This window comes from Dreissena polymorpha, chromosome 4 (assembly GCF_020536995.1).
Source record: "Dreissena polymorpha isolate Duluth1 chromosome 4, UMN_Dpol_1.0, whole genome shotgun sequence".
Classification (NCBI taxonomy): domain Eukaryota; kingdom Metazoa; phylum Mollusca; class Bivalvia; order Myida; family Dreissenidae; genus Dreissena; species Dreissena polymorpha.
The window spans coordinates 43908794-43923408 of NC_068358.1; the positions used below are offsets into that span (position 1 = coordinate 43908794).

At 42.7% G+C, this 14615-nt stretch overlaps 1 protein-coding gene across 1 annotated transcript in view; it reads right to left on the reverse strand.

Moving 5' to 3' along the window:
* The window catches only part of LOC127879268 (intermembrane lipid transfer protein VPS13D-like), a 168166-nt gene that overhangs the window by 103447 nt on the left and 50104 nt on the right, over window positions 1–14615 (reverse strand). The window contains 8 exon segments of the mRNA XM_052426038.1: window positions 34–1816; window positions 2280–2427; window positions 9986–10125; window positions 10485–10667; window positions 11354–11535; window positions 12818–12983; window positions 13280–13538; window positions 14255–14345. Coding sequence (XP_052281998.1) covers window positions 34–1816; window positions 2280–2427; window positions 9986–10125; window positions 10485–10667; window positions 11354–11535; window positions 12818–12983; window positions 13280–13538; window positions 14255–14345 — 2952 coding nt within the window.

Consider the following 14615-nt stretch of genomic DNA (forward strand, 5'->3'; position numbering starts at 1 on the left):
TGTTGTGTTCAGGTAAGCTTAAAAAAAATGTACCTTTGCCTTGATCCTGAATCAGACGCCAGTCTTCGTGGTCCAAACACAGCAATAATTGGCTTGCTAATGATTGGCTTGCTAATGATTGGCTTGTTCATGCCTGACATGTTGCTATGGAAACTGCTTGGCAGAGAGCCAGGCATAGCAGGAATAGGGGCCACAATGGCATTATCAGGACACGAGTGTGAAAGGAACTGATGAACTTTCATGTTTGCTGAATCCTCTCTCTGGGGCCCTTTAGACATCACAATGATTCTGTGTGGAGAATCTGGTGGCTGGAGAAGATCTTCAACCATTATCGACTTCAGTGACAATTCCAGATTGGTTGTTGCCGGATTGTCCTTGGTTAGATCAAGCAGAAAGCGGTTCAGTCGAAGGTCAACCAGGCCTTGTTCCCCTTCCGCAAAGTTGCCACGCAGTTCCACATTGAACCGGGGCACTTCAAACCGTACCTTCTTGGTGATAAAGGATGTTTTATCCAATGAGGTACTTGATTTCAATGTTGAGCTGGAATCTTCTTTAAGATCAACGATCTTGTCTTCTTTATCAGCAGCAGGCGTTGAAATATTGGTTTCCAAGTTAGAACCAATCTGTTTAAGGCTAGATAAATAATCAGACGTCTGTAGAATTTGTTCATAGACATTCTTTTGAAGAACAATTTTTAAGGGGGTTTGAATTTTGGCTCGAATGTCCATGATTGGTTGGGAAATAGAAACTGAAGATGGTATAACAATATCATCAGGCATAAATGATTCAGAGTCAAAGTCATGTTTGCCAACCAGATTTATCTGGGCAGAAGAATTATTAAAAATATGGTCAACCGTCACCTGAAGGGTTGTATCATACATAATTGGTGTGTCAGTGTCACTGTTAATATTCAAGGCTCTATAATCCATGGAATCACTGAACTTTGATATGTCAGACTGCAAAGTTTGATTAACATCTACAGAGTACAAATTCATTCTTCGAAATTCCAGAAATATTCTTTCCTTCTGGTCATCCTCTTTATCAATATTCTCCTCCGACAGGACTTCTTCAGTGAACTGTATCTGACCTTGGTCACTACGGTTACTGAGTGTTATCTGACCCAGGTGGGCAATCAGCACCTGCGAACTTGTGGCACTCTTGGGAACAACAATCACAGGGGAATCAAAAGAGGCATCCAGGAGTATTTTGTACTTTAATTGCTCCCCATCTTCCGTTGTGGTAGCATTTTCCAGGAATTCCATCTCTGTCTTGTCAGCAGACATATTGGATTTCATTTTTGTATACATATCGATGCTAGAGGTGCTACCAAATGGTCCCGTCTGATTGAGATCAGAATGCTTAGCAATCATGCCCTTAGCTACCTCGCTGGCAACACTTTTAATGGATTTTGCCACAGACAACTTATATTCCTTGAACTCTGAGACACAGAGTGACAACTCTTTTATGAACCTTGGTGAATGTGTATAACAAAGGGAGGCTACTCTTAAATTAACTGCTATTGCATTGTCTTCTTCTAAGAGTTCTCTGGATTGTTCAAACATTGGAGACGAACACATTGAAGCAAATTTGCGCAGTGGTTTACTGAATTGAAAGGAGAATGCCTTTAAGGTATCACCATTGGTATCATTGAAGACGGACTCGTTGGCTGTTTTGTACATATCTGGGGATACAAAGTCCTGCCCGTGCTGCTGGAAGTCCTGGCCCACACAGAAGACTTTCTGATGGCGTTTGGCATCTGGAGTGATGTCAAACACATGAAACCCCCCTAGCCAGCCTGTCATTGACAGACGAGTGTCTGAAAAAGATGATAACATACATGTTTAAATTAAATTTTTATATAAACTCTGTTAATACTTTATATAAGTATATGACTGTATACATGATCTCAATGGAATTTTGCAAAATCTTTGACAAACTTGAATTTGAACATTTGCGTGAACATAGTTTGCACTATACTCTTATTAAATTCCAAGGGAACCCTGTCCTAGTTTATTGTTTCTAAAAGGGATGTTAGCTTGTAATCCACACCCTCCATATCACATGGAAACAAACAATAGGTTCAATTATCACCAAGGTATCATTATTTTAATGTTTTTTTGTATTGTATTTTGCGTTCTAATTTTCATTTGAAAGTATTTCTGCAAATGTCTTTCTTTTAAACTAATTCTGGACTGGGGTTTTTAGACTAAGAATGTGATGGTGACGACAGTCTCAAGTGATATACTGACGGACAGTGGTGTCAGGTCTATAACACTCACCTATGGAAGCCTGTACCCGGGCAGAGGACATGGTAACAGTGGCAACCTTTCTGGCCAACTTCTTCTCCCCATCCTCCACTATCCTCATCAGCAGCACAGACAGCCGGTTGAAATCAGCAGTCAACTCCAAGTGAGGGGTAGCATTCGCCTGTCAGTGGGAAACAAATTTAGTTGATGACATTTTTAATATCTTTAAATTTTGATAAAAACAAGTAACTGTTAGTGGCATAAACAAATAAAAGGGATTACGAAAGCTATTGACAAATTAAAACATCGATGTCAAGAAAATAAATTTTAGCCCAGAAGAATGACATTATCTGAGTACCAGTAAGTTTTTTAAAATTAGTTTATTTTAGCTTGATTAAATTGAAAGCCTCAGGCTTATTAAAACACATTTTTATAGTAAAATTCATTTTAATTAGTAATTACTTACCTGATATCATATGCTTACTTATTCCGATAGGATCGTAATTTATCCGGAATTTTTCGTCCGAGGAATCCCACACTTTTCAGAAACCCGTCAGGTAGGACAGAGCGGTCACATAGTGCTGGTAGCCGCACAACCAAAACGGGACATTACCCAGAATCCACTCTTATTCCAATAAAAAATATGAAATATTAGACGAAGAGCGGGGTGGGAGGTGGGACTTACGGATATCAGGTAAGTAATTACTAATTAAAATGAATTTTACTAGAAAAATTTGTTTTAATAGCTTAATTACGTTACCTGATATCATATGCTGAATTTGCAGCTGCGGCGGGAAGGTTCGCGAAAATCTCCCCATCACAGCGGAACCCATATCTCGGGTTCTCAGCTAATCTTCGTTATTACGGTATTACTTAATTCACGGATAAGCATAATATACCTATGCCGTAGAAGATACTACCGTTTGTGCAACCACAAGGGGGCCCAACAAATACAAGTTGTCCTGTTGGCACTCCAGAGAACGAAGATAAAAAGATGAAAAAGTAGTCTGATTCCTCCAGAAAGCAGCTTGAAGCACGTCAGAGAGTGGGGTATGATTAATATATGCCCACGAAGCCAACATTGCTCGTAATTCATGCGGTCTAATCTTAAAAAGGGATGAATCCCTTGAAGAAAGAGAAGAGTAAGCCCTTTTTATAGTCGAGGCTACCCAACGGGAAATAGAAGCCGCAGACACATCGCCCCCCCCCCCCCTTTTAAGGGAATGAAGAGTCTCTTACGAGAACCTCGAATAGACTTAACTCTACTAAGATAGAACTTCAAAGACCTGACAGGGCAGAGGAGTCTATCTTCATCTTCATTACCACAAGTTCTAGAAAGACTTGGGACCTTGAAGGGTTTAGAAGCCATAGAGGGAAGTTGATTTTTAGCAAGGAATCCTGGCTGACACAACAAGGTGACAGAGCCATCGGAGGAATCAAAACGAAGATGGCTTTCTTCGATAGAAAGAGCATGAATTTCACTTCTACGTTTGGATGAAGCCATGGTAAGAAGGAAAACGGTCTTCCAGGTTAGGAACTGTAAAGAAGCCTGATTAAGGGGTTCATAGGGAGCTTTAATTAGCGATCCAAGAACACAAGCCAAAACCCATTTGGGGGTAAGAGAACGAGACACAGGACGTTTAAGTTCCATGGCTCGGATCAGTTCCGAAATGGCTGGGTCAGCACAGACTTGTGATGACTTATGAAAGGCCAAGGTATGCGAAAGCACAGATCTGTATCCTTTGATGGAGCTAAGAGAAAGTTTCTTATCATCAAAGAGATAGATTAGAAAATCCGCTATGCGTCTAGCAGAGGGATTGAGGGGATCAATTTTCCCTCGAACACACCAATTAGAGAAGAGTTTCCAGCGAGCATCATAGACTGCTCTGTTGGACTTTCTCCTTGCAGAGGCAACGAGTGTTGAAGCCCTGACAGAAAAGCGTTTCTTCTGCAGGGATTGCCTGATAACGGCCAGACGTGTAAGTGGAACATGTCTGGATCCATGTGAAGTCTGCCTCTCTGAGAAAGGAGATCTGACCTGTGTGGGAGTTCCCTGGGAAATTCGCACAGGAGACCGAGAAGGTCGTTGAACCAGGATCTCCTGGGCCACCAAGGGGCTATCAGGAGGATCCGGCAAGAGCTCACCCTGATTTTCCCTAAGATTTGGGGAATTAGAATGGGTGGGGGATAAGCGTAAGCGTCCAGTTGATCCCAATCGAACGAAAGCGCGTCTACCGCCCACGCTGCTGGTTCGTACACTGGACTCACATACAGAGGAAGTCTGTGGTTGTCTCTGGTCGCAAACAGGTCGACCAGTGGATAACCGAATGTGAGGAATATCTGATTGGCCACTTCCTGATGAAGTGTCCACTCCGATGGAAGTAACTGGTGTTTGCGAGACAAACCGTCCGCCAGGGCGTTGAGACGACCTGGTATGTGTTTGGACAAGAGAGAGCATTTTGGCTCTTGCAAAGAACAAGTAATTTCATTGTTTCTAGATACAGGGAGTGAGAGTGTGTCCCGCCCTGTTTCTGGATGTAAGCCACAACTGATGTGTTGTCTGTCGATACCATCACACAGGAGTCCCGAAGATGTGATTGGAATTGAGAAACAGCTAGAAAGACTGCTCGCATTTCGAGATTGTTTATGTGCAGGAGAGACTCCTGAGGAGACCACAATCCTGATAATGTCAGGCTGCGGGGTTCCAGGTGAGCGCCCCAACCTTCCATGCTCGCATCCGTTAAGAGATGTAAAGACGGTTGCGGGGGAAGAAGCGGTACTCCTGCCAACAGGGTCTCCTCGTCTAGCCACCATTGAAGGTGGGGGACTAAGGATGGAAGGATGGGAATCTGTGTAAGCAGATTGTCTGGAGACCATTTCCATCGAGCTGAGAGATAGTGCTGAAGAGGACGTAGGAAGAGACGTCCCAACTGCACGAAGTCTGCTACAGAGCTCAGGATACCGTTGAGTGAGAGGAAATCTTGAGCTGTGATATGAGATTGGGACAGCACCCATCTGACCTTCAAAAGGAGGTCTGATATACGTTGCGGTGAGACCCTGACCCGATTGATGTGGGTCAGAAAATTCATTCCCAAGAATATGAAATCCTGAGAGGGAAGAGGTCTGACTTGGCTACATTGAGGAGTCCTAAAGAGAGGAGCTCCTTCCAAGAGAACTCTAGGTGTAGCAGAAGCAGTTGACGATCGAGCTGGTGTAAGAGCCAATCGTCGAAATACTGAAGTAGTTGAACCCTGTGTAATCGGAGGTGTGCGCTCACTGAGGCCATGAGTTTGGTGAAAACTCGTGGAGCCGTGGCCAATCCAAAGGGCATCGCCCGAAACTGGTAGACCTGGCCTCGAAAGGAGAAGCGCAGGTACTTCCGGTAGTTGGGATGGATAGGAACATGGAAGTATGCATCTTCCAGGTCCAAGGAAACCCCCCATTGCATGGGTTTGATGGAGCGCCGAATGAAGGCAGGAGTCTCCATCTTGAAAGTAGGTTTGACTAGAAACGTGTTGAACACTTTTAAGTCTATGACTGGTCTCCAGGAGCCGCTTTTCTTTTGAACAAGGAAAAGGCGACTGTAAAATCCTGGAGAACAAGGGTCATGAACCCTTTCTACCGCCTGTTTTTCCAGGAGTCCGAGAATGGAGTCTGGAAGTTGTGGATGCGGAGATACCAGATCTATTGGGACGTGAGAGAGTGGGGGCCTTTTTTTGAATTGAAAAGTGAGGCCTTGTGTGACAAGAGAATGAACCCACGCGTCCGAAGTTATTTGGAGCCATCGATTTGCGAAGTGCATAAGTCTGGCCCCGACTGGTACCTCCGGCATCAGAGGTTGTGGCGGTAGAAAGGGGTATGACCTAGGGCTGACCTTTAGGAGGTCCACCCTTGCCGGAAGAAGGATTGAATGACTTCTTGTCCGCATTGGGTTTGCCCTTACTCCAATTTTGTTTTACATAAGGCTTCCGATTGGAAGTTGTTCTGTCTGAAAAGGAGGCCTATTTGTGGGCTGACGTGGAGCAGACGGACGTTTAGTAGGGAAACTGTCCCTTTTAGCGTTCTTGGCCTGTGGAGCTCCTGGGGGCTAGAAGCAGGGCGCTTAAAAACCACAGGGCGCTGGCCAGAGTTGCTCCTAGCTAAGGAGGCATGTATCTGATCTTCACGATCAGCAGTAAGTGCCGACTGTATCCTCCCTCCGAAAAGAGACTCTGCTGTTAGTGGAGCAGTTCGAAGGGAGTTTACGCCTGTTTCCAAAAGGAAATTATTGGGCAAGGAAGAGAGGATGAGATCTCTCCGAAGCCTTAACATATCAGACATAGACGACGCAGCATTGTGAGATAAACACTGCGTAGTACGTGAAAGATGTATCAACAAGGCCCGGAGCTCCTCTGGTATTGAATCAGAGAGCTCCCAAACCAAGTCTAAGGCTGTGGCTGCCATGAGATCTAGCTGGTTAGCCAGACCTATGGAACGGCGTTCTCTCAGCTCCCAATTTTCCAACAGGGAAAGAGGGACTGATGTATGGGTAGATGATGAAGGCATTGTAAGTGACAGCTTACTAATGTCAGCATCAGGAACCGGAAGTTTGGAAAGGTCCAAACCGGTAGCAGGGTCGGGTACCGGGGCCTTATAACTTTTCCCGCCGTCCATCTGTTTAGGCTCCGTCAGCTCCTTAGGGGCTTTCCATGGAGATGGCGAAGGCTTATTGGCTGGTTCAAGTGACTGGAAAACAGCCATTGTGGAAGAGCCAATAGGAAGGCGTAGATCCACTCGGGAAGTAGCCTTACTTATCCTGCCGGGCTCTCGTCTGCGTGCTACCTGTTCTGTAACGGTAACTGCAGATCCTGTGAGAGCCAAGGAAGGGCGGGGGCAGAAGTCCTCATCTAAGGTATTGAACATAAGTTCGTATACCTGATTGATGGAGGCCAAATAATAAAGTTCGGCCTCATTAGACTCCGAACCCGCCTCAATCGAACCATCTGCGGGAGCATTGGATTGATTGAAACCGGTGGATATAGGAGAAGGAATAATAGATTCATTCGCTTCTATCATGAGAGAACCGTTTTCCGGCACCATCAAAGATATAGCTGGTGAGTTAGGTCTCTCAGAGATCAAGTCAGCAGACTCACTTTGAATACCAGAGGTCGCTGGTAAAGGATCAGTCGAACAAGGGACAAAGATTCCCGGCGACTGTTGGATCCACAAAGTATTGGGATTTGATGGTGTAGCGGCAGCCCGGGGTATACTTCTATGCAATGTGGCCCCATGGGGCTGAAAACGCAGCCGAAGTGGTTAGATTAACCCCTGTACCTTGAGCCTGATATGTATGCAAACTAGTGTTTGAATACAAATTATGCTCAGTGGTTGTAGGAACGGCTGAAGTGTGTGTTGAGGCCAAAATAGAGGCCGACACACGTGGAAGGGTGTCAATAGATTCCTCAGAGAAGGATCGACTAGGGGACCTAGGAGTCCGAGAGCGCCTAATAGAGGAAGGTCTATGTCCCGTATCCCTGCGACGCTGAGACACTGTTCGGCGGCGCTGGGAATGATGTTTCCTGATCGAACGTCTCCCCGAGCGCTGGCGTGATCGCTCTTTACGAGGCAATCTACGCCGAGAAATACTCAGTGAGCGTGAACGACGTCCCCTCCGGTAATGATGAGGGCTATTTGAAGTAGACGATGAGTCATACGACGACGAGCCCGAGGTGGAGGAATAGTCGGAAACATCAGATACTACACGTTTACGTCTGTGACTCACAGTAGAAACGCGGCTGCGTCTACCTTTGTGGAGTACTGACAAGGTAGTGTCAACATCTACGGTGACCGGAACGGTCTGTGGCACAGACCGAAGCCTGGTGACTGGATCGGTCATTACATGACCGGTGACCGGACCGGTCAATGACCGGTGACCGGACCGGTCACAGAATGACCGGTGACCGGACCGGTCAATGACCGTTGAACGGTGACCGGACCGGTCATAGCATGACCGGTGACCGGACCGGTCAGTGACCGGACCGGTCAGTGACCGGACCGGTCAGTGACCGGTTGACCGGTGACCGGTCATAGCATGACCGGTGACCGGACCGGTCAATGTTGACCGGTGACCGGTGAAGTCTCCGGACCGGTCAAATGGTCATTCCCGATGAACGGACCGGGCAAATTTTGTCCGGTGTCGTCACGGGGTAGGGACCGATGCCTGGCAGCTACTGGTGGCATATGGTCAAGATCCTGTGGTGAAAAGTCCCGACACACGGAACTTTTCCTACGTTGATCTGATGCCGAGTCATTCAACCGGTCATTCCCGATGAACGGACCGGGCAAATTTTGTCCGGTGTTGTCACGGGGTAGGGACCGATGCCTGGCAGCTACTGGTGGAGTATGGTCAAGATCGTGTGGTGAAAAGTCCCGACACACGGAACTTTCCCTACTTTGATCTGAACTATTCTTGTTGCGTCCACGACTCTTGAAGGGTCGACGCTTGATGGCCCAGGTATCTGCAGACCAATGCTCACAGAAAGGGCAGCAGTTATCCTGGGTACATCCTGCACACGACAGGCAGCTACCATGGTTGTCCCATGCTGCCCTTATGTGTCCACATGAGCCACGTGTTTGAGGCCTTGAACAAAAAAACAAATACACAAAACGATACAGAAATACACGGATATATATACGGAGAATGTTTTAACGCAATACAAAAACTTCTCTATTCTGTTAAACAGAAGAATCCAGCGAAACAGAAGCAACAATTAAGTTTATAACAAAATGTCGGCCTTTGTATATCACCATCCGGAATAAGAGTGAATTCTGGGTAATGTCCCGTTTTGGTTGTGCGGCTACACGGCACTATGTGACCGCTCTGTCCTACCCGACGGGTTTCTGAAAAGTGTGGGATTCCTCGGACGAAAAATTCCTGATAAATTACGATCCTATCGGAATAAGTAAGCATATAATATCAGGTAACGTAATTAAGCTATTAAAATGCTTTTGAGTCCTTTTCCTGGGCCTAGAACCAGTTTATGGTGTCTTTTGGGGACATCTAAAGAACACTGCTACAATGGGGATTGAACCCGTGACCTCCCGTTTGCTAGGCAGACACCTACTCCATTTCACCACGTTGACCTCAATAAAAATAAATAAAAAAAGATGATGAATTCAATAAATACTTAAACAAAACGGTGGAAGCCTTGTCAATATTGATTAATTGGTCCAAGTCTGAATTGTCTTAGTCTAATTAATATAAGAATTAATATTCAATGTCAAAGACGTCAGATGATTTGAGTGTGATGAGCATTGAATGGAAAATATCAAAGCTGTTTAGCAATAAATATGTTTACTAGTTAAACTATTCAGTCTTAAGTCCCGAATTATATCAATGTCAAGGTAAAAATGAGGTAAGGAAATGTGGGTGATTTGATAGTTTTGATAGACATGTCATTCAGAATTAACCTCATATCGAGGACAGAGAGGAAACAAGAGATTGCCAAGCAATATTGTCCCCTATCGGTGAAACTCCACCATTGTCAGATTTTTTATTTTATTTTTTGCCATAGCAACCAGAATTCTTGACGTAGAAACAAAATGAAATAACGTGCATAATCTCCATATTGCCATCTATCCATGTTTCACGTTTCACCGTTAGGGGACAATTACCAAACAGGCCAATCTCTTTTTTTTTCATAATCATGCAACAAATGATTCTTTGTGACAAAAGTACCTCAATCCATGTAAACCCCTACCTGTTTTTTGAATGGTTGTCCAACATTTGGTTGCGAGACACCAGTATTATCAGAGCCTACAGCTTTGTGAACAGCCGATGATGACCTTGGAGTAATACGCTTCAGAAAACTCAAAATCTCCACCACAGTTTCTTGATTTGCTGAAAACAAACAACAAACACAGTGACCAGCTGTGAGAAATGGTTAGTGTGACAAATGTATAACATTGCTTTTTGTCAAAAACTTAACTATCCTGCCATTTGTATAAGATATAAAAGATAAGTTCTTATTCTAAAGCTTCCCAAATTTAGAAGATGGAAGATATAACAGACGTCCTTACTTCAGAATAGATTATATGATCTAATGAAACAATGTAGTGTTTTCTACAAAGATATTAGAATTATTTTTTTTTATAACATATGTAAATCTGGAAACTGTCCAAAAATGCAATTTTATGTTGGTACTTATATACCCAGTGAAAGATTTGAAGCTGCTTTGAAACAAACCATATTGAGCTCACCAATAATGTCCAAGTTGTTAAACTGAAAGTCCACAACATGAAGTGCTCCATCGTCCTTTTTGCTGGGTGAGTTAGCAGCTAACATCTCGTACTCCACACATATCAGCGCTTCACTGTCAGGTAGAGGGGAGGTCACCCTGTCTAATACATAACCTCCCTTGTTCACCTTTGGGACTATGTCATCTGCAGAAGACATTTCAAGTTGAACAAGCAAATGTGTTAAATTAAATTTTCCTAGCCACATAAATTTTGATTATGGATGGTTGCAAATCCCTTAATATACGGTTTAAACATGAACAAAAAAGTGTTTGGTTATTGTCTATATGCATTGCAGTTCTCCTCATTGATATCTATACACCCATGAAGTTTCATTTGGAAATCTTGTAGTGTTTCTGAGATACATCATACCAAAACAACTAATGGCAATAACTCTTAGTTCAGAAAGTGCAGGGTTATGGTTCTTGTGCATGGCACTTCTTTCCATTGATTTCTACACACCCATGAATTTCATGTTGAAATGTTGTATTGTATCTGAAATATAGCCACTAATGTGCCTAATACCTTGCACCCATTTGTCAGCTATGTTCATGGGCAAGTAAGGAATGTGTGGATCACAGATAATAAAACAATTATCATGCACATCTACAATTTATGATCATGGCATATTTTAACTTTTAGTTTGATCTGCTAAAACTAGTAGTTCCCTTAACAAACATAAAACACGTCAGACAGATGGACAGACCAACTGAAGACAGAAGGCACGTCAGACAGACGGACAGACCAACTGAAGACAGAAGGTCTTTTGTACAGCCCTTCTGAAATGTTTTTGGAGGGATATCATTAAAAACAAAATTCCCAGCCAACAATACCAGTGTTAATCAAAGCCTGGAAAGCTCTAGCCACCACATCATGAATACCGCCACTGGTTGTCGGCTGGTTGCTAGGCAGGTTGCTAGGGAGGCACTCCATGGGGGAGCCAGGGGGTGAGCGGGGCGATACAGCCATGGGGGAGGTAGCGGCAGAGTCACGTAGGCTGCCAGTGCAGTCCAGGCTATAAACACAAGAAGAAATCATTTAAATTTTCAGAATTGCTTAACTAGTAGATTAAGTTTCTGAATTGTTGAATTGATGGAGGGAAAATTGTACTTCTTTGCCAGGAGAGCTCACATATACAACTCCTTTACACATGGGCAACATTATTTATTAAAGAATAACAGAAATTCTTAAGACAATGCAGCTTTCTATAAATCACTGTAAATGGCAAATGAACTATTTGCAGCTAGGAATAGTACAATGGGAGCGTAAGTCTGATTGGATATACAGCCATGCATCATAATTAACAAGAGTTATTTATTTTCCAACTAACAATGAGGATGGCAAAATAGTAAAAGACCTCAGCGCACAATTTGGACTACTTATACTTTGTCTTGTGGGAAGTATGGTGCTTTGGCTAAGATAAAAGAGGTCAAAAAGGAATAATGGAACAAACATGTTGCTTTGGACTTCATTAAAACACCAAATTAAACTTAACAAACTTTGTTAAGTATTTCAGCCTTGCAACTAACACTTATAACTGTATAACACAATAAGGAAACAATGCTGATGCATGCAAACAAAGTCAGCTCATACTGAGTCTATCTCAACTGTCTTATGTTCAGTTGTTAGCTACTATTAACAGTTACATAGTTAACTGCTTGACACACACAAAACAGACAAGGGACAAAATTGTCACAAAACCAGGTTTTCATTGTGAAAAAAAAATGTGATAAAGGGAGAAAACTCAAACTGAACTTTTGAAATGAACAAACAAAATTAACCCCCTTTGTAAGTTTGTTTTTAAAAAAAATCTATTTTTAGTCGTGGCGACCTTGACATTGGAGATATTGACGTGATTCTTTCGTGCGACACACCGTCCCATGATGGTGAACAAATGTGCCAAATGATTTTAAAATCTCACAATGAATGACATAGTTATGGCCAGGACAAGCTCATTTATGGCCATTTTTGACCTTTGAACTCAAAGTGTGACCTTGACCTTGGAGATATCGATGTAATTATTTCGCGCGACACACCGTCCAATGATGGTGAACAAATGTGCCAAATGATTTTAAAATCTGACAATGAACGACATAGTTATGGCCCGGACAAGCTTGTTCCGCCCGCCCGCCAGCCCGCCAGCCAGCCCGCCAGCCAGCCAGCCAGTCCGCCCGCATTCGCCAATCTAATAACCAGTTTTTTCCATCGGAAAACCTGGTTAAAAAACCTGGTTAAAAACCTGGTTAAAAATGCCAATTGTGTGCAGGTCTATGATCTGCTATACTACTAGTACTCACATAACATTTCTGTGAGATGCCATGAGCAGTTCAAAGTCTTTCCCATACATCTGCAGGGCATCCACCACCAGTAGACTGTGCACACTGAGGGTCATTGACATGCTGTATGGACGCTTTGTCAGACTGGTTTTCACATTAGATACCTGTAACTCTGCTATTGGCCTGTCTGCAGAAAGTTTGACCAAAAAAAACCCTGACATATCCGGAGAACCAGGCACTGATATTCAAATGTAAACATTTGTTTAAACATTTTACTTCGAGGTTGAGCAGACGCAGAAAACAGCAGACTTAAAACAAAAACAATTAGTGTCCAACAAATAATTTTGGTTTAAAAAAATAAGTCATTAAATCATGATCAAAACTGATACATCATAATTATTTTGTCTATTGAACATTTAAGTTTTGTTAAAGACATGATAGTAATGTTTCCAGTGCAGTCATTCTATTGTTGTCCATACAGACCTCTGCTATGTATCTCCAGTGCCACCTTGTTGATGTTGAACTGAGCCCGCAGCAGCTGGGAATCCTCCAACAGCTCCTTCAATTTCATCGACACCTCCTCGTCCTTACCAACTGTCTCCATGGAAATGCTAGGGGCCACTCCCCTTGGGTCAGAGATGTGCAGCCCACTGTGGGACTCAGAGAGTGAGAGGCATGTCTGTGGCTGGTGTTCAGACAAGGGCGGGGTCAGGGATGATAGACAGGAATTGATGATTTGGACCTAAAGCAAACAACAGGGTCCTTGAATATGTAGGTTCTTAAGTATGTATGAGCATCTGCCTTAATTTTGAGATATTTTGCATAGGGCTACCATAATTGACACAATGTACATTGTTATGGGAAAATGTTTCAAATTAAGACCTCACTTCAGACTTTGAAAATTGTACAATTAAAATAAATCTTCTAACTTAATACTCACCAACATATACTACTGTAACATTAGTAATAAAATATGTATTAAGCTAGTTTTTAAATCTATGCTAAAAAAGAGATGTTGGTATAACATGTTTGCCACCCTTAATGCAGCCAAGAGTAAATAGGTGTTGATTGATAACATGATAATTTAATATTTCATGCACCTTTGACCTTGAACTTTGACCTGTTTGATCCCAAAGCGATAGAAGTCTGCCTTCCTTTCTTCATGCCTAAGCACTATACTAATTTACATGGCCCTATGTTAAACTATTCTTTAGATAATGTTTTGAAACTGTTTTCATATTATAAGCCTCTGTGACCCTTACCTTTGACTTCAAAATCTATAGGCATTTTCATTTCACCCCAACTAACCAACATACAAATTTGCATGATAGCAAGTAAAAATCTTCTCTAGATATCAATCAGTAACAAAATGCTCTACATTTCAAGTTACAATCCCCCTGACATTGATCTTTGAAATGCTGACCAATTTGCATACTATGTGATCCCTAAACTGCGTACCTTTTGTTCATTTACATGTAGTGTAAGTGAAGGCATGGTGCCAGATGCAATAATGGTCGGATACAGTGGGTCTGCAGTGTAGATCAGCCGTCTGAAAGAAAAACAATCACTGACAAATAGCATTGTAAATCAAATACTTCAAAAAGTCTTAATACATTCACCAGAAAAATCAACAAACTACAAATGTTTATCACAAAAGATAATTAATATTTACTAATATTTAGTACCAAGTGCATCGATTACTGAATATGTTAACAATATATTGCAAAGCTTCTGATGTTTGCAAACACAATGAAGGTTTTAGATTTGTGTTGGTAACAATTCTACTTATGTCTTACCTTTCTCAAACTTCAGAAAATCT